At 33.9% G+C, this 25722-nt stretch overlaps 1 protein-coding gene across 1 annotated transcript in view; it reads right to left on the bottom strand.

The window, feature by feature from the left end:
- LOC123562081 (uncharacterized) overlaps positions 1–25722 on the bottom strand; it is a 115358-nt gene that overhangs the window by 19011 nt on the left and 70625 nt on the right. The window contains exons 29-34 of the mRNA XM_053533736.1: positions 24413–24442; positions 10796–10816; positions 8354–8547; positions 6210–6353; positions 5745–5861; positions 941–1450 (exon numbers count right to left, since the gene is read on the bottom strand). Coding sequence (XP_053389711.1) covers positions 941–1450; positions 5745–5861; positions 6210–6353; positions 8354–8547; positions 10796–10816; positions 24413–24442 — 1016 coding nt within the window. The remainder of the gene's footprint in view (positions 1–940; positions 1451–5744; positions 5862–6209; positions 6354–8353; positions 8548–10795; positions 10817–24412; positions 24443–25722) is intronic.

Here is a 25722-nt window from a genome sequence, read left to right as displayed (position 1 = left end):
TTCCTGTTAGGAAGGGGATCACTCATTTCTTTTCAAAACTCAAATATATTAACGCCTATCATTAATAAGCAGATCTATTTAGCTATTGTTCAGAAATATGTATGTGTGTCATCATCAAGTCTTCTCTCATATAATAAAGTACAGTACTTAGTACGTAAGTATTTGCCACAAATATAACTTTAGAACTGTATTTCAAGCGAAGAGATTTATATGATAAATTTAAAAAAAGCAGTTGTAGATTTCTAGAATGCAGACTATTGCATCCTTTCTAAGATGTTGTAGCTAAATACGGCTCAAAGATTGCATTATTTTGACAGCAAAACTTTACGTTCTGTTGCCCTAGAGATATGCAGTACAGCTCTTAGAATTGGTTTACAGTGGCATTACCTTCTTGTGGAGTGTAGGTGAAAAATCTCATTTCATTAGTACTACAAAAATAGATTCTCCAAATTTTCATTACATTTTATTTTCTATTCTCTCACCAATTTAAAAATGAAAATTACATCCAGTTATGTATATGAAAGCATTTTCAGACATTTTGGAGCTTATTCTCTAGTCGTCAAATTTGAAATATCATTGAATGATTGTTTGATGGTAGAATAGAGATAAAGTTAGTTTCGGTAAGTTGCCTGTTAGTCTATATATGATTTCGTATTTTCAGAGATATGTTTTGTGGAGAATATCCATTGGCGTTTGAACTGGTTACAGATTTTGAAATACGTTTAAAGTGTCCACTTTCGCTAAATAGTATTGATTCCGGTGCATTAAATAAAAAACCTTTCATAGCTTTAATTAAACACTTTTGATCATTTTGAAACGGTAAAAAGATTGTTAGTTCAGTTTAAACTGAATTATGAACTGCATCAAGTCTGAAAAATTACCGTCAATGTTAAAATTACAAGTAAGAATTATGATCATAAAATGTTTGAAACGCACTTGCCTGTGCATATTTCCGGAAATAATCTGTATCCAGTCGACAATAATGAGCCCCATCTGCTGATGTGTACATCTTTTACAAACTTGTATAGATTTGGTTTATTTAACGCAAGACTGTAGTCCTTAATGATCCTATATATTGAAAATGCTGGTTTCGAAAGATTTGACAGCAGTAACTGTGCTACTATAGATGACTCCATACTATCCTCAATAAAGACAATACCATTTGAATGTGTTTTTGAAAACTGTAATTTCCGTAATAAATCTCTAGCAGCCGATTTATACCGACATTTGATTTCATTAAACTGACTGACACGTTCTTCTTGTATTTCCAACACTCTGTGTGTAAGGGTAAAGTCCTTTAAACGAGGTTGACTCTTGTAAAAAAGTAGCCTAACGATACTTCGACTGGTGAAAAACTGTTTAGCTAAGCTTACAGCAGCAGTTTTGCTTTCCAGCTGACTTGAGGTGTCCTCAATCAGTAAAATGACCTCCCTACTTTCGTCTGTACAAGCTAAAGAATAAAAAGGTACATTAAAATCATGTATCAAATGAATACTTTTTATAAAGTTTTGAAATATAATTATGCTACATAATTTTTCTAACATGTAATTTATTAAGAACAGTTTACCAATTTATTTTGAACATTTTTACAAATGGAGGTGGCTGAAGAGGTATTGTGTGCAAAGTGTAATTATAATTCTACGGACAATAGATAACATCAAACAGAACACAAAGGTTAATGCCCAACTACACACGGGCAGAACACAAAATATGCAATGAGACTTAAAAAAAGTCTAGTTTGATCTTTCTTACCCAATATCTTATGGCGTTTCTGAATAATATCCCTATAAAATTAAGGTTCTGATAAAACTTTGTCACCGAATGGTAAATCCAAAACTAGGAAAATTCAAAATATAGCTTTTCATTTCTTTCTAGTTGCACATTTATTTTCATGTTCATTGAATAGTCAATTGTATCGACACCGCTCTCTACATATGACTTTTCTCTGTATTAATTTTGTCCATTTAATATTTTTTGAATTCCTTATCGTTCTTCTTATCACAATAAAATTATTAATGATTAAAACAGAGTTGCGACTAACTGCCACGTACAAATTGAGACTATTCATTTTGTCTGAAACATCATAATTAATACTACTGCTGGTAGCTTAATTTGACAAAAAATCAAGTTATGCTGTTTTAAAAGCCTGAAGTTTCGAATGAAATTCCTTTTTCTGATCTAAAACTATGATGAACAAGAATAATCTAAATGACACTGAACAAGAGCGGACACTAAGGTTATCTTGCTTTTGTACTCAATGTTTAACAATTTCTGTATTAAAAAATTACAGTTACTCGTTCTACATGTTAAAAAAATCATCAATAGTAAAAGCAAGACAAGTAGCAGTTTCTTTGGCAGGTAAAGCATGATTGTTGCAAGATTTTACATGAAATGAGTATAATTTGTGAAATTTTCGAGACGACTCTGTTTTGCCTAAATTTTACGATATACTATAGATAATCCATGATGAAAAAAATTAATGACACATCCTGCTTCACTGACACGGCATTGGAATTTTATAAGCAGAAAGTACTGCAATGTCATCCACATACGATACTAGCTTACAGGATGAATCAACGCAGATCGGCATACCATTCGCGTCACAGAAAAAGAGCTGGGCCTAAGAATTTCCTGAGATTTTCCAAAAAAGAAAAATTCATTTACCCATGCAAATCTTTAGAATTAATCACTTTTTTATTCGGTTCTTGAAGAAGCAAGAAAGAAGTACATAATCAGAATTGCAAGAAAAGCAGATAAATATTGAATACATGTACTTTCATAGCCTAATTCTTTCAGAGAAAATGCAAATTAAATGCGATTGCTCTGACATTTTGACTATAAAATAGCAACCTTATCAATTGAGAATCGCATTTAAAAGTTACATAATTACAAAGGAAACCCTTGTATTTTTCTCTTATCTTTGATGTGAAATTGACTTGGATCTACTTTCCAGATTTCATTTATAAGATAGATCATACTACCTTCTTTTGGTGTCTGCACCGCTTAAGTTGTGATTATTCTTCTATAAACTGGATACAATTTTACAGTGATTTAAGTAGCGTGGTTTAAAATGATTGAATTTCGACTGAAACCTTTCTCATACAGAGGGGCTTAGGAAAGGGTGTCTATTTTCATCTGCTCTTTTCTTAGCATGTATTGAATTCCTAGCATATAATATCAACACTGATAATTATGTTAAATTTGTGTGGTAATCAAACAATAACGAAAGTAAGAAAATATTTTCTGAGGATGATGGTATCTTCTGTAAGGTCCAAGGAATCTATTTAGAAAAACGTCTGAATTTCATAACTAATTTTTGAAATGTGTCAGATTTAAAACTTAACAAATCAAATTTTTTTAGAAGATTGATCACTGGACACGTGAATCTGCAAAACACTTGGTATGTACTTCTCGAATAGTATTGGTTAAACATAGGCTTAATATTAGAGTAGCATTATTAGGAAAAGTAACAGTGGTTGAAAATAACATATTCTGTTTCAGTTTGAGTCCGTCTGAGGAATTTAAAGGAAAAATTAAAAGTTATGTATAATTCAAGAAGAACAATAAATACAAATCAAAAGGGATAAGAAAATGCATGAATTTTTTAAACATGTTTTTATTACATAGCAACTGCTACTTAAACTGATTTTACTTGTTTTAGGAATTCAAGTATATATTATTAAAATCTACGCAATAATGAATTTATGAAATGTCGTGAAATCATTTTCTAGCATAAAGCTAGACATAAAACTGACAAAAACGAAAACGAAAATAATATCTGCATTCGATATCCTACAGGGAATCTAACATATACAGTTCAGAGACAACCGAGATTACTATCAAGACTAACACCATGCCCAATATGTGTTTATGTCATAAAAGACAAAAAATCTTAAAAAGAAAAAAGTATTAATAACAACAAAACTATTGCTAAAGACAGTGTCTGTCATGGTAATAGTCAATGTGTGGACGGCGTATATGTTGTTTTCACTGAAGAAAATATGCTTTAGTAAAACAGAGATCTGTTCGATAACGTGCTTGTCCACGTCTCCGCCCAGTGTTTCAGCGAATAAACCTAATCAAAAAGCTAGTCAAGAAAGAATAGAACGAAAATTGTAAATATATATATAACGCTTCTTGGAATTTGATTAAAAATATTAATATTTGCAGATCTGCTTTCTACCTATTGAACAAAATGAACGCTTTGTACTTCTGAAAACACTTTTACTTTACAGTTACTGGTTAAATTAAGTGTCATGCCACTATTTTTAATATATATAAATTTATATATATAATATATATATGGAATATTGAAAAACTGAAAATGGCTAAATGGCTACACTCATTATATATTTGAAACAGACTACATGTATAAGACGCTTTAGTAATTCACAGGGCTGATATGCCATGCTGGCATTTTTAATAAAGAAGAGAGAGACATGACTTTTAATATTTGAAAACTTTAACCTCTTTTAGGCGTAGTAACATAGTGAACATTTCAATGTGTATGCTTCCAATTGTAAATCATCTAAAGTCCATAGACCACTATCATTTTTTTGTTTGTTTTATTGATATGAATACCAAATGCCAGAATAGTTCTATATTTTTAGCTCGACTATTCGAAGAATAGGGTTATTATCCTACTCGCCCCGGCGTCGGCGTAAGCGTTAGCGTGAGCGTCACACAAATGTTAAAGTTTGCGTACCACGCCAAATATTTTCAAAGTCCATTGAGATATTGCTTTCATATTTTGCATACTTGTTTACCATCATGACCCCAGTCTGTAAACAGGAGCAGACAACTCTAACAAGTCTGACTGAATTATGGCCAATTTTCGACTTAGAATATGCTGATGTAATGTTAAAGTTTGCGTACCACCCCAAATATTTTCAAAGTCCATTGAGATATTGCTTTCATATTTTGCATACTTGTTTACCATCATGACCCCAGTCTGTAAACAGGAGTAGACAACTCTATCAAGCAGTTTGACTGAATTATGGCCCCTTTTCGACTAAGAATATGCTTACTGTAATGTTAAAGTTTTACTCATAGCTTATATTATACTTTCAGGCACTGAGAATAGTCGAGCACGCTGTCAACTGACAGCTCTTGTTGATAAACTTGTTACACGTGACTAACATATTTTTAAGTTATTCTATATTTCTTAAACAAGTGTTTCAATAAATTAATTTGGCGTATAGCTTTTTGAAATGCTTTCTTTTACTTTTATTAACAATTATTAATTTATTTACAAATATTCACCGGAAAAAACATACAAACTTCACTATGGGTTTAATATTTACGGTTCCTGGAGAAACAAAGTAATGGCAAACTCAACAATTAATTTCTCTGGCAAATTGATTACCGTTTACAAACAAAAGCATAATTATTACACTATTTCAATAATTTTTTCTCTACATATACCAAAATAAATGATTAAAAAATCTCAAACGTAAGCACATTCTATTCAGAGGCTTGCAGTTATCATAATAGGGTATACTAAATAAATTAATGAAAAAACATACATGTACAAATGAAACACTGTCAGGAAAGCTAGACACACCCGAAATATAAAGATATTGATATGTTCTGGTTTGAAAATTTAGAACATTACGATAATATTTTACTATACTTCTTCTAACTATTTTTCCAAGACAATTTCATTATTGCATTAGTTCGACAAACTGCTCCAAGTTATTTCAAATTGCTACTTTATTTCGTTTATTTTATGTTATTTAACTTACCACAATCATGCTCGTCTTCTCCTCCAGGACACTGATTTCTACCATCGCAAACAAATCGTAATGGAATGCAATAACTTCCGGGACACTTGACGGTATTTTCCGGACAAGACACATTACCTGAAATTCACACTTGCTCATCTATCGTCTCTTTCCAAGAGTTTAACAGTATGCAACTCACTTGCAGCATAATTTATATTAACACTCCATTTTAAGTCATGATCTTGTTGAATGTTTCTACCATTTATTTTATGGTACAGACGTAAAGTGTTTCTAATAAATCAATAACTGCATAAAATATTGGCTTCTTTTGTTACATTTGTATGTAATATCTCTGTTTGTTAACACTAAATCTGTCAGTCCTATTCACAGTATTAGGTATTGAAAATACTATATTATACTTTAAAACCTCAGCAATGATAGCGACCTCTCGCTAGATATTGACAATATAAAGAATGTATAACTTACCACAGTTTTGCAAATGCTCTCCTGATCTACATCCGGTCATATATTTTGCAGCATCTACATCATAAAGGCATACCATTGACAACGGTATCGTCGTATTGTCATTTCTACAATCAAACTGTTTAGACGATCCGCCAGAATTGTATTCTGAAAGGAAACCAACAGCTTCTTTCCTAGTTGTTGGATGAATAAAATGTCCTAATTTCGTGCAACAATATGCATTTGACACGGAGTCATCACATCCAACTTGATTGTCATTCAGCATGTGCAGCTGTTCACCTTATGTTCCCATTTGGATTTTACAAAACCAGACCAAAATAACGATCCTTTACTTGGTCAAAATATGTATCAAAGGACTAAAAAGTTTGTGTCGCATGTATCTCAGAAAGTGTTTTAACTACGGTCATCAAATCTCGCAGGATTGATTTTCAGCAGGCGATGATGTACACTTGAGTTACGTATGATATTGTATCTAGCCAAAACAGAGTTATGGCTCTGTACTTAGTAAAAGTATACATAAACCATGTTTATTTTTCACCTAGGAATTTGTTTCGGATTTCTGTTGGTCTGACCAGATTGATGATATAGTAAAAATCTACTCTTTATCGCATGTATCTAAAACGTACTTGTCATAAAACATTGTAGTAATATAGCATGAGAAGTTATTCACCTGATGTTCTGTTTGGAGATTTACTTAGCCAGATTGGAGATATAGTGCTTGATTTAGTGAAAATACCCATACAGTGCTTAAAAATTTATATTGCATGTTATCTTAAAGCTATTTCATCTTTACTTATAAAAAATGTTAGTTCGTGAATTTATGCAGCTGAGTTTTGATTTTGTTTCAATCTGCAATACAAGAGTTATAGCCCTTGGCTTAGTTAAGATGTGTGCATAATGAGCATGAAAGTTTGTATCCCGTGTATCTCAAAAATATATGACCTAGAATCATAAAACACATTAGATGATTGATAAATATCAAGTGAAGTAATGCAACTGGTGTTTTGTTTGCGATTTCATTCAGCCGGAAATGTGTTATGGTCCCTGACTTAGTGAAAAATACATATAAAATGCTGAAACGTTTGTGTTGGTTATCTTAAAAACATTTCCCTTATTGTCAATTTCACCCAGGGGCACCAGGATCCAACGGACACATATCTAATTTAAAAGTAATTTGTGTGACGTACCTTCATTTTCGGGAATGAAGGATTCATAAAAAATATGACTATAATTTTTTAAGTATTTTAAACTTTGTTTCTCATAAATTTCTTGACTTATTTTTTAGTAACTATCATTGACTACCGGAAATTGTTATTAAAATTTGATTTTCCAATACCACCGCAACCCAAGCGAGATAAAAAAAAATACAATGCACGTTATAGTAGACACTTGATGACAATTTAATCATTTCCCCATGAGTTACTATATACACTGGAAATATAAAAAAAAAAAATATAAAAAAAAAACAAGATAAATATAACGTTATACCGAATACCGGATTTCTTAATAAATAAAAGGACTTTTCCTATAAATTGTACAAAAATACTTAAAACTGTACCTTTTTGGCATTTTTACAGATATATTTAAAAAACAAACCCCACGTTCTCTCTGCATCACTTGGAGACTTCATTGTCAGCTATAACTTTGGTGGTTCAAACAGTAATGTGTTTAATTTTTCTATCATACAATGAAATAATTACTTGTTTTTGTCCTACCACTATGAATGTGTTTGGCCAATTTAGATTTAACTTGATGTGGTCACAATGGATTATTGGAAAATTGAATAATCAAAAACTCTATAAAAAACATTCTGTTTCAAAATTATTGAAATATAAAACGATCGGTATGTATAATGCTGTGCTATCGCCAATATAAAGAAATTCATTCACGCCCAACTGAAAATCTGTTTGTTTGCTTGGGAGAGTTATAAAAACGACTTGTTTTAGGTTATTCGTTGATTTTCCTGTGTATTTTGGAATGAAATAGTAGATGCTTCAAGGACATACATCAAAGGATCGAACAGGCATCTACTAAAAACGAAGACCACTCAAAAGACAGTAACTGTTGTAGGTTTACCACAATCCGAATGTACAAGCTATCATAAATATCTGCACAGTCTCAAACAATGAAACAGAAACATGTCCTACCATAACTGCACGTAATAGGCCCAGCTGTAATGTCTACCGGGACAACTCTTTGTACCAATTGTTCGGAAACACTGAACTCACTTCCATCTTCTACAGTGTAATATTTGTTTATATCTACCCCTGTTGATTCCGTGATATTATCACAATATCGTACGGAAAACGTGTTTAGGTTATACACATATATTGTTGTATAGCTGAAATATAAAGATACAATGTATATTTAAACACTCTTGTGTCTAAGCCTAAGCAAAATGTAAAGACTTTAATGTGTTTTTTCCCTCATTTTAAGGTCCTCCTGACGTACGAAATTAGGACCTGTTTTACACTTGTAAAATGTCTGTAAAGAACCTGTATTTAAATTTACTGCTGTAAAAGGCCTGTAATTGGACAAATACCAGAAATACAGTTGAAATGTACAGGTGTAAAACGTACAGGTCTCAACAGTTGTAAATAATTACAGCTGAAAGTTACAGTTGTAAAATGGTCATGTCTAAAAATTACAGCTGTAACGATTTTTTTTTAGGAAACATGAGTACTGTCAGCCATCTTTAATGCATTTTGGCGGGATATAACTTACATTCACAGAGATACCACATCATCTAAAATATTGGAAAGACATGTAAAACTACATACATTAACTGTTTACATTGTATTTGAAGCTAATAAGTTTAAAAACATGATTACAAGATTGTCTTATATTTTCAAGACAAAAAAAAAACAGTTCCATGCTATAATTAACGACTAGATTTTACAGTAACGTTATATTCTACTCTGGATTTTCGGACTTTGTTACCATATTTCATATTGTTCTGTTACGTACTAGATCATGTATTTTGTCATTTTTATGATAATGGCTATCCTTTCTAGAGATCTACAATTCATCATTAAACATTTCGTATCTCTGCTTTCGTCCCTTACCGTATAGCGGGTTATTTCTGCGGTCAAAATATTCTGCGTTTTGGCCCCAAAAATTGTGAAACAAATTTCTGCGTGTTTAATTTCTGCGTTTTCACATAAAAGGAAGAGAAATTTCTGCGTTTATGATGCCAAAGAGGAGGTAGTTCCTCGCATGATCGAGCGTTGTGAGAATGATAGCGTATGAAAACAATAAACTAAATTACCGGTAACTGTTGTAAAATAACTTTGCATTTAATGAAAACATTGTAGGATACAATAACATGTGAATTGAAAAAATATAAGTACAACAACAATTGCACAAACAACAACTGCAAGCTACGGTATATCGGCATAACGGTTATACTTATATAAAGGTTATTAAAGTATAGTTCGGAAGATATTTATTACAAGGGTTTAATAAGAATAACACAATTGAAATTCACTCAATTATTTCATTCACAGAAGAAAAATGTTTTCTGAGGGATTAACAGTTAGCGCTTTGATTGACCATCACACCTAATTATACAATTATCGGTAATTGTCAGATTGCGACGGTAATTTCCAATAATTACTTCGGATTACCTAGGGAACCATAACATGAAACAACGTTGGGGAAAAATGCAGTTTTTTTGCGTTTTAAATTTTTGCTTGATGAATATTCTGCTGGAAATATTTTTGCGATTCTACCGAGAGACCGCAGAAACGCAGAAATATTTTCCCCGTAGAAATAACCCGCTATACGGTATAATGCTCTCTTTTTCACTATCTGTAATATTTCAACAGCTGTTACTTTAAGGCTCATTTACAGCTGTAACTTTCTCCTTTCTACTGCTGTAAGATGTTTTACAGCTGTATCCCATTTGCATAATTTGACCAGTTTTACAGTCGTTTTCCAACAGTAAATTCAAATCTACAGCTGCAAAATCAATGCTGTTATATACAATCTACAGATGTAAATGTGAAATAATCATGACTACAATTTTGAACAGGTCTTTACAGCTGTAAGATTTCATACAGGCAGACTCACAATATGAACATAATCACTGAACATGAACATGGTGTACTGTTTGTCGCAACAAAGACCAAAATAAATTGTTTAATTGTTCCGTGTTGGCGCATGCGCCATATTTAACACATTTTGTGTTAGCTCGTTGGTGCACACAACGAAACATTTTATCCGCGAGCTTACCAAGTTGCAAATTAGAGATTGCGAAATTAGATGTTTCGTGGTGTTGTGTTCAATATTTCGTTGTGCCGTTACGTATTGTCGGGCTGGTGTAACACTCTCAAACGGCAGATCGAACCTCATCTTGGGGCGCCTTGATGTACACGCCAGGACAAACACCAAAATTAATGCTCTTTCTCAGTCTTTATATTTTGTAGATGTTATTATTTTTACATTCAAATAAGGTGAAATTTACTAAAGCCGCTTTTTGGTTAGGAACATAATGAAACTTTTTACCTATGCATAAAAAGAGTATTCTAGTTTGCTTTTTTACAATTTGAAATTTAATTTTTTTTTTATTAATTGGCACGATATCTTACACTGGTTGTAGCCTCCACCCCCTGAAAACAGAAGTATATAAATATATGATGATTATAAAATATATTAGACTCTTAAACATTTAATTCTTAACAAATTAATTAAAGTAAAACATTAAAAAGATACAATTCGTTGTTTAACAATTATATCACTGTCTTTATAATAGTCTTATTCTAGTTAAAACATGAATGTCCAGTCAATAAACTCTTTTCTTTCTTTTTTTCCAGTTGCATGTAAAAGACACTTACAGGCATCTACAACTGGCAGTTACAATTACTTACAAAATTATATAAAATTTAAGATATTTGACGTAATCATTTTTATCTAATTTCACATAATGCTGTTTATATCATTGCATCGTATGCACAATAAGGTGCTGTCAAAATAAATACATAAAAATATATAGATTTAAAACATGCAATTGCAAAGATATGTTAGATTGTTACTATGTATCTTAGTCTTATAATAGCCATAATCAAGTCAGATGTTCTTAATGTAAACTTGTCATTTTCAACGCCGCGTTGATCAGACCATTTGAGAGCAGAGAAAGAAAATGAAATCAAGGGTTTCATTACCTGAATTAATTTAAACATAATTCCGACCTGCCATGTCATTTATATGCTTTATTTCCATACCTATAACCATATACAATTACTAAGTATTGCCATTTTGAGAGTTCAATGGAGGATTTATCAGCCTTGAAAAAGAGTGAAGCCCATGGTCAATAAATCCTCATACGGACTGAACCTAATTCGTCACAATATACCTGACGAACACCAACGTACATAGAAACAACCCTACAGATACAAAATTAAGATACTAAAATAATGGTACCAAAATATTGATAGTCATTTCCTCCTGGATACATGCTTTAAAACCTATCACCTACGTATCTCTTTTTGAAGGAAATAGAAGATAGGCTTTGAGATCCATTGTGTATAATGTTATAACATGCTGTATCTGCATACATTTTAATCAACGTCACCGGAGCAAACATTAAGCAGTTATTATTCTCATCATATTTCAATAATCCTTTTTATTAATTCATCCAATCTGACTTTAGTTCTCGAGCTTCCTAAAAGTTAGATCTGAAGACAGTCTATTCAAACACATCTTCTGTATAACTGGATTTTTTATTTCCACCAGTCTATCTTTATTTAAACCAGTCCGACGACTTGTTTCAACTAGGGTTTCGCTAAAAGGATTGGACTCAGATTTTGGCTAAATAATTTTTCTTTAGAATAAAGTTTCACCAAATAATGAACATAAGAACTTGAGATTTTGTTTCTAAAATATCTTTGATATATATGAAATCAAGAAAAAAATCACGCTCGAGTCGCAATAAATATTTTTTTGCATACTTGACCAATACACCACAGATAAACACGTTATTATCGATGGTTAAATATAAACTTTACCCGAAGCCTTTTGGGTAACCCTTAGAAACGCTTATCAATCTTGAATGGAAAAAATAGGAAAGCTACTATTTGTCGTGTGTTTATAAAAACTTACTTATTAGAATTATTAACCCGTACGTGTTAATCACATATAGAAAACTGAAATGTCATGTTAAATATAGATTAAAAAACAAACTTTTAAACTTCTACTTTCACTTTCAAAATGAAGAAAGCAAGGCTCTGGTTGATGAACAAGTGTCTCAATTAACTGTCCTCAGATCCAATGTGCGTACATGTAGCATTAATTGGAAATTGTTTGTTCATTACACATTATTATATTAATATTATCTCATAACCACTTTACATTTTCGAATCTGGTTCGAGAGTCAAAGGGGCGAATAAAACTTAAATAGTGTTCTTCTGAACCTTTTAGAATGTCAGTAAAATATTGATTATCACTATATACGTATACATTATATAATGCAAGGATATAAGACAGCATATACCCTACATTTTATGTTAAATTAATTTGAAGACATTTATAATATATTATTACCGTAATGTTACTTCAATATGCTACACTCTCTGAAGTCCGGCAGGCCTCACATTGCTGTGGGTTTTTTTTCAAATGTTTAGGTACGTGTCGAATACATTGATATGTATATTAAGCAGAAAGTGCATCTGTTTTTATAAACATATTAGTGAACCTAGGAAATGCCCTTGCCTTTAACTTTTAATCACCTGTTTGTTACAGAAAATGTTACAATAATCCTTAGAATTTACATGATCAAGATTACCGCAAGACAAGGCTTTATATGACCACATAGCCATACCTTTACAAACATTGTTTCTTTAAAAACGAAGAAGTTGTACTGATGCATGCTTGTCTCATTCATAGAAGTAAAAATGTGCTAAAGATACTTTGTCCTCTCAGACTACAATAATGTTTTGACGCAGTTGTCTTAATTTTCCAAAAAAAAACAACATAGTATTAATTGTTGCAGATTTGTTTTTTTTTGTTCGGTGTAAATGTTACTAGTATAGTATAATTAAGTTCCACTCATTATTTCTTAAGGTTTGGTTGTGTTAGTTATTATACGATAAGAAATAGAACTTACTTTAACTTTAAATCAAGAGGGCAAAAATGGCCCTATATCGCTCACCTCATCATTGCAATTAAGGACAAGAAGGTCAAAAAATCATAATCAAGATCAATTAAAAGAATTATGAGAAAATATAATTGAAATTTTCTTAAAGTTGCTTCAAATAAAACTATTTTCAAATCAGACCAGTAGTTTCATGCCCGAAGGATTACATCAGAGGAGGATAGAAGCAAAATTTTGACCGATGAAGTCCAAAGGGCAGGAACAACAAAGGAAGAAATTAAAGATAAATCTAAGTCCTCAGAAAAAATATCTAAGACCAAAGGACAGGAACATAAAAAGGGAAGACTTTAACCAAAAAGAAAAAAAAAACCTTACAAGGTACAGATATGTCAAAATACACCTAAAAATTGGAGGTACCATCAATGTTGTACCAAAGAAAAGTGGTTTCGGTTTTTTCCTTACGGCCAATAATAAAAATGTTACTAAATAAGCTATTTATAGTAACATAAAAGGGAAGTAATTAAAAATAATATTGTAAGTGAACAAAAGAAGGATCTGAAGTGAGCCATCCGAAACATGCGCTCTGCACGTCGTTTTAATGAGGTGAACATTTGTGTCAGGTTTCTTTGAAATCCTCCAAGGGGTTCAAGAGTTACAGAGCTGAAGGGAAATTGCTTACCGACAGACATACAGACAGACAGACACCAAGGCGATGACATAATATGTCCCTTCGAGTGTATAAAAAGGAATCGAGATCTTATGGTCATACCAGGCTTTCAAGAACTATTTGGCAAAAAATTAGGGCTAAAATTAGGGCTTTTTGTGCAAAAAATTAGGGCTGTTTTTGCCAAAAATAAGTGTTAAATTAGGACTAAATGCCCACGGGCAACATGTCAAGCTCGCCCATTGACCATATATATTGTTGCTTTTAATCATCACCTGGCCCAGGTCATCATTGGCGAGGTACATAGCACCGAGAGGGGGTAGGTATGGGAGTAAGGCCTTTTGTACGTGTTTGAAGAGCGGGCTCTCCCCCTGAAAGCTTTTGATAAAAAGGTATGAAATTGGGGCCACTGGTGCATTTTTTGTCTAAATGCTGAGGTACTGGTGGGTTACTCCTCTAATATTGGGTGGGTAGGGAGTGGGGGGCTCAGAGGGCTACCCCCCCCCCCCTCCACTCCTGGAAAATTTTGAAATACAGGTATGAAATTGTGGCCGCTGGTGTATTTCTTGTTCTAAATTTTGAAGAATACATAGGAGGGTGTAGCCCCCTAATTTTAGGGAGGTCAGGGGGCTGCCTCAGCCCTCTGGACAATTTTGAAATACATGTATAAACTGCTGGATTGTAGTGCATTTTTTGGTCTTAATTTTGTGTGTGAGGTGTATCCCTGTAATTTTAGGGGTGTGTGGGGGGACTCTCCATCTGGAAAATTTGGAAATGCAGATATGAAATGGTGGTATCTGCTGCATTTTTATCTAAATTTTGAGGTACTGGAGGGGTACTCCCCTCATTTGAGGGGGGCATGGGGATTACCCCCTGGAAAATTTTAAAATGATAGTATGGAATGGTGGCATCTCGTTCGTTTTGGGGCCTAAATTTTGAGAAAATATATAGTTGGGTGCAACTTAGATGATTTTAGGTCACTTCTCAGCTAACTTGGAGGGGAGAGGGGGTTGGTGGAGAGGTTGGGGGTGGGGGCGGAGCACAGAATCATCCACTGTAAATGAATCTTAAAGAATATTAACTTAATAAATTAACTGGTTCATTATAATATTAATCATGCATGACTTTGTGCAAAACAAATTTAAGTTCAGACAGAATTTACAAAAAATAGGGATTATTAAAAAAAGGGCCTTTTAGTAATTTGGCTCTTTCTGGGTGTTGTTTTAGGAATTTTAGGGAGGCATAAAATATCAGGATTTTTTAATGAATTTTAGAGCCACTTGAAAGCCTGTGATACAATTTGTTTGCAAGTTTGTTTAAAATCAAATAATAAATGAAGCTGATATTGTGCAGACAAGGTCATAATAGCTAATATTAGCCCTTTCCGGGGCCATAACTCTGGAACCCATAACGGGATCTAGCCGGTTCAAGAAAAGAACCAAGACTTTATTGTGACACAAGTTTTGTGCAAGTTTGATTAAATTCAAATCATAAATGAAGCTGCTATTGTGCAGATAAGGTCAAAATAGCTAATTCTAGCCTTATCAGGGGCCATAACTCTGGAACCCATAGTGGAATCTGGCCAGTTCAAGAAAGGAACCAAGATCTTGTGGTGATACAAGTTGTGTGCAAGTTTGGTTAAAATCAAATAATAAATGAAGCTCTGATGGTGCAGACAAGATCAAAATAGCTAATTCTTGCCCTTTCAGGGGCAATAACTCTAGAACCCATGATGGAATCTGGCCAGTTCAAGAAAGAAACAAAGATCTTATGGTAATACAATTGTGCGCAAGTATGGTAAAAATCAAATCAAATATAAAGCTGCTATTGTGCAGACTAGGTCAAAATAGCTAATTTTGGCCCTTCAGGGGCTATAACTCTAGAACCCATGACGGGATCTTGCCAGTTCAAGAAAAGAACCAGGATCTTATGGTGATACAAGTTTTGTGCAAGTTTGGTTAAAACAAAACCATAAATGAAACCACTATCTTGCAGACAAGAAAAGGTTGACGCACAAAAAAGCAAATTCTGGCCCTTTAAGTGGCAATAACTCTAGAACCCATGATTGGATCTAGTCAGTTTTCGAAAGGAACTGAGATATCATGCCAATGCAAGTTTTGTACAAGTTTGATTAGAAATACTTGCAAAATATGGTCTCTATCTTGTTCACAAGAAATTGTGGACGGACGGACGGAGGGTGATCACAAAAGCTCACACTGTCACTACGTGACAGGTGAGCTAAGAGCAATAGGAATTGGTAAATTATAGATATAAATATGTCTTGATAGATAGTTCTTACATAACTGAGACTATAAAGTGACTTGCATTGAAATATGCCTATTATTCTACTTTCCTACATGAAAGGCAAACAAAGGGCTTAACTTCAGTTCGCGTTTTTTTTGTGTTTTTTTTTTTTCTCTTTTTTTTGTGGTTGGATAACTTGAAACCTTTCGAAATCTTGTTTACTTGACAACATTGTTGTTTTGTCAGATATCCTAGAATACCAGGTCAAATCATTTTTCATAGGGTTATATGAAAGATCTGATTTTTCAACCTTATGTAAGTTTCGACAGAATCACAGTCTTTCAATTTCAGTTTCTAACTTGCATCTTATTTCATAATCTTAAATCCATTCTGTTTAAACTTAAACGGACAATAATTGGTGAATGTAACAAGATTGTTACACGTCGTTTAAAAAAAATCTGTGCACTTGCAAAAGAGTAGTGTTTCTCTACGATATCCCTTAAATGTATGGACTGGATAAGTAATTATCATCCGTTCTATTGAAAGAACAATACTGATATATGGTTCTTTTGTTTGGATTATTTCCTTCTCGCAAAATCTTTGGAAATCCAGAGTGCGTTAATGTCCTGAGATCACCTTACATAACCACATACACTTCTATATATGCTATCAATCCTTGCAATTTATACCAAGGAAATTTGTTAATTGCCTGAACCGATCTCATCTTATCAAAATATAACCGTTGTCCTATATGTCTTTGTGAAACATTTTTAAGGGAAACCGATAAAATAATTTGAAATTACACGGTGCATAACTTTATTACTCTGGATACAGAAAGAACTTCTGGTGGGACATTTATTATTGTTAATAATGGATGTTCACAGAGACATTTTCACTCAGTAGCATCACATGTTACACTGCATCAACCATTTCATTCTTCTCGATATATATATACCTACTACTTAAACTTTATCTTGAAGATAATGACCATCTCATAAAAACTATCACAACCATATTTTGTTGATGGGAGACATTTAGCTGTTGTGACAGCAGTTACAGAAGTGTAATGACTTACACATGTATTGAAGGAAATGTGCTCTGTTTAATAAATGACAAATCAAAAACATCTCTTCATGTAGCATCAGATAATTTGTACTTAAGAATAACATGGTGTTATAGCCATATTTCATATCTTGTAACTGGATGGTAATATTTAAATGAAATTTGGTGACTTTAAAGACATTCAAAATTAAAAACATTTCACCCACGGACTTTTCAAATTTTATCTCTTTTTTGGGGGAGTGAGGTGGGGAGGGGCAGGGGTGGGGGGGGGGGGGGGAGATAATCGGTATTGAAGTTAACATTGATATCTATGGGAAATATATAATTTCTTTGATTATAAGAATCTGAACTAGAGTTTCGAGAAAATTTTGCAGTAGAATGCTGCATTATATGATTCTGATACAAATATCAAAACAAAATCTAAAATTTCCATATGGAAATTTTTTTTCTAGTTTTCAGGGGAGAAACCTCAGGAAAAACCAACATTATCAAAGGAGGTAATCCAAGGTAAATTTTTGAGTACTTCTATCACTATATAACTTGTCTATCGTTTGACATTTTCAAAGCTTACATTATCATGTTGTATGTACGCTTTGGTGAAATTGAGGCCTATTACGGATGTCATTCTTAACTCGATTTGTTAATTTGTCACCCGAACATTTTCTTTACATTGTATGGAAAGTACTGGACAAAGTGCATGGCAGGGATCTTCCTCTTGCCTCGGAGGTCGTCGGTTCGATACCTGGCCGCGTAATACCAAAGACGTAAAAATGGTACAGGCAGCTTCCTCGCTTGGCGCTCAGCATTAAGCATAGGTGCCAGGACTGGTCAGCCCAGTGCCAGTATACTGTGACTGAGTGGGGTATCATGTCACGTGACTACGGCGTGATATTCCAGTGAGGCGGCACTATTAACTTGGGCATTGTGCTCACCGTTACAAGTAGACACTTGTAGACACGTTTATATGACTATATGAAAAATACGTTAAACCTGATCACACACACATACACACACGCGCGTGCGCACACATACACACACGCACGTAATTAAGAAAGCACGCACGCACTAACACGCGCACTCACATATTTTACAGTTATTGTCTCAACTACTCCTTATCTGCCTTTGGATCACCATCTTATATTAAATTTGAAAAAGCTAATTTCTTTATGTAAAAATAATTTGACTTTCGCGAATTTCACATTTTTATTATCCTATTAGTTGGTGTTCTGTTTTTCTTTTCCGATATTGCTGACAAGTCCATTCGAAAACCACAGGAAATGGTTCACATAAAAAATACTGTGGTATAATGACGACCGCTGTTCGAAAACGAATAGTTGCCATTTAAAGAATCATCATAAGTTTATTCTATATCAAACTGACATATTTCCAATGGCTTCAGCACACATCGGGACTCATTTTAAATGTCTGTTACTTATATTTGTTTTGAAGAATATTTTCGGTGCCGAATACAAATCAAAAGAATAATGATGCAGCAAAAATATTTTCAGTCAAACACACAAACTGCAAAATCAGTTACAAAATGAGAACCCAAATTGTAGTGGTGGTGTATGATCTAAGTATCCATGACAAATTCTGTCATGTTATTTCATTATGAAAATGCTTCCTACATGTCAAGCATAGATCTGCCATGTGATATCAGCAAAAGAAAATAAGCAAAATGGCTCTACAGAGGAAACAATCTGAGTCCGCCATTATGCGCCTACCATTTTTTTCGCGCCATTTTCATATTGAGTGTCTGTATGCCTGTAAGGCCATATAAAGAAATATACAATCAGTTAAATTTTGGAGAGAAAAATCGCTTAGAACAATAAACTAGAAATACATTCTGCAATGTCGTGCCCGCCAGCACCATTGGCCTCTAAAGGTGACCTTGACCTTAGATCTAGGGACCTGGTCGAAAACGGCCACTAGATTTGTAATAGGCAGTCGTTGAAGTCAGCTTTTGGCTATCGAAAATACAGGTATATGCAAGATAAAAAACTGTCTTGTAGACATGTCACATGCCCCACAGTGTCCCTTCTTCGTGTATATTTTGTATCTGTTTAAACTATATGTGTTTTATGCAATTTTTGTTGTCTTCCATTTGTATAAAAGTGTATATTTACAGTCAGTAACATTTTATACGTATGTATGGTCCTTATATCCATGTCGAGTAAGTTTGGTTCGTTTCATTATCATTGTCCTTTTGGTGCAAGGGCTAAATGTTTGCTTAGTTCCGTCCGTCCTTCCGTCCGTCCGTAGCATCTTGTCCCGGCTATGATTCAACATGCATGGCCCTATTTTCAAGTATTAAACTTCAAACAAGTATTGTGAGCCCCACACACAAATGTGGCTACCACCAATGTCATTATAACATGTAGGATTCAAAACTTGTTAAAGAGGGCTATAAATAAGTATATTGTGTCAGTCTGGTAATTTTCTACATGTCATTGCATGGACCAATTTTCAAATATATTCACGTTATTCCATAGGTTTCTAAAGCAAAAATTCTTGTCCAGAGGATAAATTCGATCTTGGACTTGCAAGTGCCAGCACCCTTGTTTAAACATGAATGTCGCACTTTCGGGTCCGACCTTTTAGCTACAATTCATGTACGGAGCATAACTTTGTTACACACTATGGTATTTTGAAATAACTGTATATAATTACTTACACAAATGGTTACCACTGTTTGACTCAGAAAGTTGCATTTTGGATTAATGTTTATAATGCAGTGCTGCATAGCAGAATCTTTATGTTCATACCTACTTTAATCTGGGTTAAAAAGCTGGTTACAAGTTGCTAGGCAAGGATATTATGCGTTTAGTATCTTGTTCGCGCAATATATGAATTCTAATTTCAAAACCAATACAATGTGTGTATGAGAGGGTAATGAAATCAGCAATAAAAACGTGGCCTAAAGCGCCAGATGTGAGAGTCGTGTGTTGATCAGAAGAAAAGTCCTGACTAGAATCTATAGATTTTTTTGGGAACGTGTGATAGCCTGTTCAGGATGGTCAACCTACGGGACTTTTCTATATCGTGTACACGGGGAAAATCACTCGATTCAGGTAACAATTCTGCTTATGATTTCCTAATTACCCAATAGAATGTAATGAAATGAAAAGCGTCGAAGACAGGAAAATAGGTGCTTTACTCGCTACAAATCGTTTGCCAGATATTCTTAACTCATACTTCTTTTCATACATTTCTAAATATTTTTCACGGACTATATGTGTAGCCAACGTTGAAACTGGAATTGGGCGAAGTAGTTGAAGTTTATTTTACTAAAATCCATCATATAACAAGGAAATTACAAGCAAAAATGTTACATGAATCGAGCAATTTTTGTACCATATCGAAAATCCACATGGGTAAGCCAGCATGTTGCTATGATATGCATATGATTACCACCTTTACAGGAGAACCGTCCGGAAATGATTTATACTCCAGCATATTATCATAGTTTTACCACCATCATCGTTATGCTATAATAAATCCTGACAGGTGCAGATAAGTTGCAGAAGTGGAAGAGGATTTGAGTACGATACCCCAGCTGTTTGTGCTCACAATAAAGTACTAGTACACGCGAACACTTTCTTTGGGTTCAAAACCGGTACTTGGCCTTTAGTTGAGTGTGGGGCACTTTGGAGCATCTAAGAAATCTCAGTGACTTCTACTAAGTTTTGAACTACGGACCTTCGGATTGACACTGACAGTCCAGCTTGGGAGCATTTAAATAATTATGTATAAATAAATAAGTTTATACCACTGGCACCAGACCAGAAAGAAAATGCCTCTGTACATGTTATACCCTAACCCCTAGGTATCATATAAGAGCCATGGTCATGAAAGGGAAAATACACTAACCCATTTCAATCGCGCATTTCCCAAATAAAACGTGCAGTTCGATAAATGTATACTATGAATATTGAAGAATCAATAATTTATCTTCCATTGTTTACCGGTCACACTTCTTCAGTATTTCTTATCTTAGAGAAACAATGCGTATATTTATAGTTTCATCAACGTTACAGAAAAAAAAAACTTTGATGAGCTTCCCTGTTGAAGTTCCGGTTTAGATTTCAAAACATTTCTGATATATTCATGTGAAAATGTAGATCAGTTATCATTTAACTACACCTGTTTGCTAATATGTGTATATGCAGCATAAACGTGTAATGTGAATGAAATAAACAAAACAGATGTATACTTATGTATTACTTCAAATTCAAAACATTTCTAAGATGAATTTCATTCATCATGTTGAGTTTTATTGTATAACTGTTGATATTTTGAATTCTTTTTTTGTTTGTTTACATTCATAACATGTGCACACCGCTGTGATCTCTAGACCGGACGTTCATTAGGGAAGTTCAGGCAAGTTTTTTTTCTGTAACGTTGACAAAAGCATAAAATATGCGAAGTATCTCTGCAGTATGAAATAGTGAGACAGTGTGACTAATGCACGATGGAAGATAAATTACCGTTTGTTCAATATGCTAGGTACCCATTCATCGAACTGCGCGTTTTATGTGAGAAATGTGCGCTTGAAATGGGTTAGTGGATGATACCTAGGGATAGGGTATAACATGTACAGAGGCATTTTCTTTCTGGTCTGGTGTCAATGGTTTATACACCTATTTTTCAAAGTCTTCCTAGCACCGCACTAATAAATAATACTTTTCAAAATAAGAACGGGCATTTGAGGTTCATTAAAATGTAGATAAAAAACTGAATTCTTCATCCAATATTCAAAACACTGACAACCAGACGCAATCCTTTGCACTTGCACAAAACTGGATGAAACTACTTTCTATAGTAGCCCGCAGGGGCAATGCAGTGGTTTTCGTTCACTATCAAAAGCTGGAAAAGTCGCAATACGTCCAGAATTGTGTCGGTGTAAGTGTGAGCCCATCAAAACAGAAACAAAACTAAACAGTTAGCTTTCGCAAGGCAAACAATTGCAATAACGCGTGTACCAGTCATAAAGCCCCTTGATATGAAAGTGCCACTTTTAAGATTGATTACGTTTTCGTCAAATCTCTATGAATAATACTTTTTACATGCAAACTTATTCGACATCATCGGAGTTAATGGATAGTCTATAAATGTTAACAGCTGAGTTCAACGACAGCACTAGCAGCCGTTTTCAGTAGTAATCTTTTTCATCAATACCTGTTTAACGGCTAATATATATTTTTGCAGAAAGAACATAGAACTTGGAAATTTCACAAGGATAACCAGATGATAAAAGTTTACACAGATTGTCAATAAACAAAGACATTTGCGCGAACCTTTGGATTTTTTTTCAATTTTTCAAACTGAAGAAATTGTTCGGGAATCTCTAAAAACATAACGATCGTTTCAGCCTAGAAGTTGAAAATGTAAGCCATGTCCATTCCTTAACAAAACTGTTAAGTTGATTTGCAAGAATTGGTTTCGTTTCAATAGAAATCAATGAAAAACTTTACCTACCGATTTACAGATGGGTTACTTTTCCGGCGGACTTGTTTTTGTCCAGCGGGCGTCAGGATAGCCGGTTATCCAGTGTGTAGAAGAAACACAGATCATTAAAATATGATGGTAGTGTTCACATGAGTGCTACAGACTAACCACTCGTGAGTTTTGTGAAGATCAGCCTAACTGTATATAGGAAGCAGTGTGAACACTATAAATTATGACAACTCAAGAGCCATACTCTGTTGAAAAGCAATTAACTGAAACATGCCGTTTATATGCATAACTAGGCCTAGCATTGTTAATACTTTTAATGTTTGGTAGAGAACTGCCCAACGATTTAAGAAGTGGTCAAAACATCATTTTGGGTTTGAATTTGCATGGCGAAATCCCACAGTTTATTGCTTTTAAACATCTATACATATAACAGAACCTATATTTGATAATAATTCGCGTTTATTTAACAGGTAAATAAAAAAAGACAGTAAGTAATACTTCAACATATCAAAGGGAATTAACTCTGAAGGAAATACACCAACACAATTTGTAAATGGGTCAATATAACAAATATAAGTTGGTCATATCGAATGATTAGGCCAAGTTGTTTCAATATCCATGCACGCATGAAAAAGTAACAGACAGGAAAAGAAATATTACCTAGACCATGGATCATCTCGTCGTGGTTTGTTCCAAGTAATATTAAAAAATCTTGACAGATGGAAAAAAATCTTTGTAACTGTAAAGTTGTATGATTTCGTCGACATAACATTTCGATGTTCTACTATTTACAATTATAATAAAAGCATCATTGTACCCGAAAACATCTGTCAATAAAATGGTCGGGTCGTTTGCTTGAGTTTTCGTAAGACCGAGCAATGGTCCTTCCGTAAATTACCATAACGGCGTGATTCTGTTAGAAAATCACATTTGATGACATTTTCGTGTACAGAAAAGAACAAGTCCATTTGTCAATTACACAGCCAAGTAAGATATACAGGGCTGTGTAGATCTACTAAATGTTTCCACAAGTTGCAAGCTATCAATTGTAGTTCTTATATTACTGGTGATTTTTATTTTCTCATTTTGAATTATTTTACGCCAAACCTATTTATTTTCAGAATTAAATCACAGCGGACTAGTTCACACCCAACGCCTTCTCAACATTAGTTATGCTACCCTGGTAACAACTGGCATTTTAACAGGTTTTCTAGATAAGAATATGTTGCATCGTCACGTACTGTTAATGAAGTATTCAGGACTACCTTAAATGGTATAAGATTTTGTAGATGAACGAAAACTATTCAACAAAAATAACAATCACTTTACAGTATTTCAACTAATTTATCAACTTAAAATTTAATAATAAATTTCACATGCAAATAAAAGAAATATTTAACACTTTGAAGGTCTATATAAATTTGTGAAAGTCAGTCAAATAATATGAAGAAGTGTTTTGATCTAGGCTAGATAAAAACATGCAATCGGTATATTACTACATAACAAACAATTTTGTTATAAGGATCAAGTGACGGGATCGATATCTGTTTTTTCTTTTGTTTCAAATTCAATAATAATTGTGGTTCTTAGAAGTCAGGATTATTTCATGAACTTAAATTTCCTTTACTATTCAAATGTTATACTTTTTCTGACACACAAGGAAAGCAATGAGTGTGTAAATTCTGTTACCTGCTATAGCCGAATCCATGCATCCCATAACTGTCACGAAAGAGGAATAAAAAATTATATAATATGTTACTGTAACATTTCAATGACGCAGTAATATATTTTGCAGGAGGGCAATAGTGACCGTAGATCATTAGAATTCAATATTACTGATAGTGACTGTATTATTCTGCCTAAATACTATAAAAGCTTGACAGCAGATTTAGCATAAGGTATTCCATATAGTCTTATAAACTTGTTCCATTTCCAAACACCTATTACCAAAAATTATGCTACCCTTGTAACAACTTAGGCATTATAACAGGTTTTCTAGATAAGAATATGTTGCCTCGTTACGTACTGTTAATGAAGCGTTCAGACCTACCTTCAATGGTATAGGATTTTGTAGATGAACGAAAACTTTCCAACACAAATAACAATCACTTTACAGTATTTCAACCAATTTATTGACTTAAAAATAAATTTCACATGCAAATAAAAAAAATATATAACAGTTCGAAGTGAGATTTATATAAATGTCTGAAAGTTGGTCAAATAATTACTTTTTCTGATAAATAGACATGTGTGTTAGAGAACTGACACGGACATCGGAGAGCGGAGTATATTTTGGAGGTTTTCTCAAAACATTCTAAAAATGTTATTGTTGTAAAATGAACATCAATTGCATATCAATACTATTCGCATCTGCTTTGCCTTTAAACGCGAATGGAAGTTCATTTAGATCTAGTATCCGTGTGGTTAACGTCGCCGACTTAGAATTACCTGCTCTTTACCGTTGTCGGTTCGAAATTCGCTCGGAAAGTAAAAGTCAAGTGAGGAAGTCAGTCAAGCGAGGAAGCCTCTTGCCTTAAGCTACAGTCACACATACGGAAATGTCCATGCGTTGAGGTACGGTGCGGATAGGACTGGTCTGTGCGGTGCGGACACGGATAAGTACGGAGCAGTACGTCTTAGTAAAGATACAGTTACACATACGGATATGTCCGTGCGTTGAGGTACGGTGCGGATAGGATTAGTCTGTGGGTGTATAACTACGGAGCAGTACGTCTTAGTATGGGAAAAATGGTGAGAAACAGGAAACAATACAGGACGCGAATAAGTACGGATAGGTACGAGGTTCTACGTTGCATTACGTTTTACTGTGCCTTGCAACTTGCCCAGCGCACGGACGGGTCTGCGGTAAACTACGTTGAACTATGCTTAAGTAAGAACAGCCTCGGATAACTACGTTCGACTACTGCGAGGTACGTAACAGCACGGATAACTACGTTTAAGTACGTTTAACTACGGATGAATAAGTTTCAGCCAAGTTG

The sequence above is a fragment of the Mercenaria mercenaria genome, chromosome 2, assembly GCF_021730395.1.
Source record: "Mercenaria mercenaria strain notata chromosome 2, MADL_Memer_1, whole genome shotgun sequence".
Taxonomy (NCBI): domain Eukaryota; kingdom Metazoa; phylum Mollusca; class Bivalvia; order Venerida; family Veneridae; genus Mercenaria; species Mercenaria mercenaria.
This window is presented reverse-complemented; position numbering and strand designations above follow the sequence as displayed.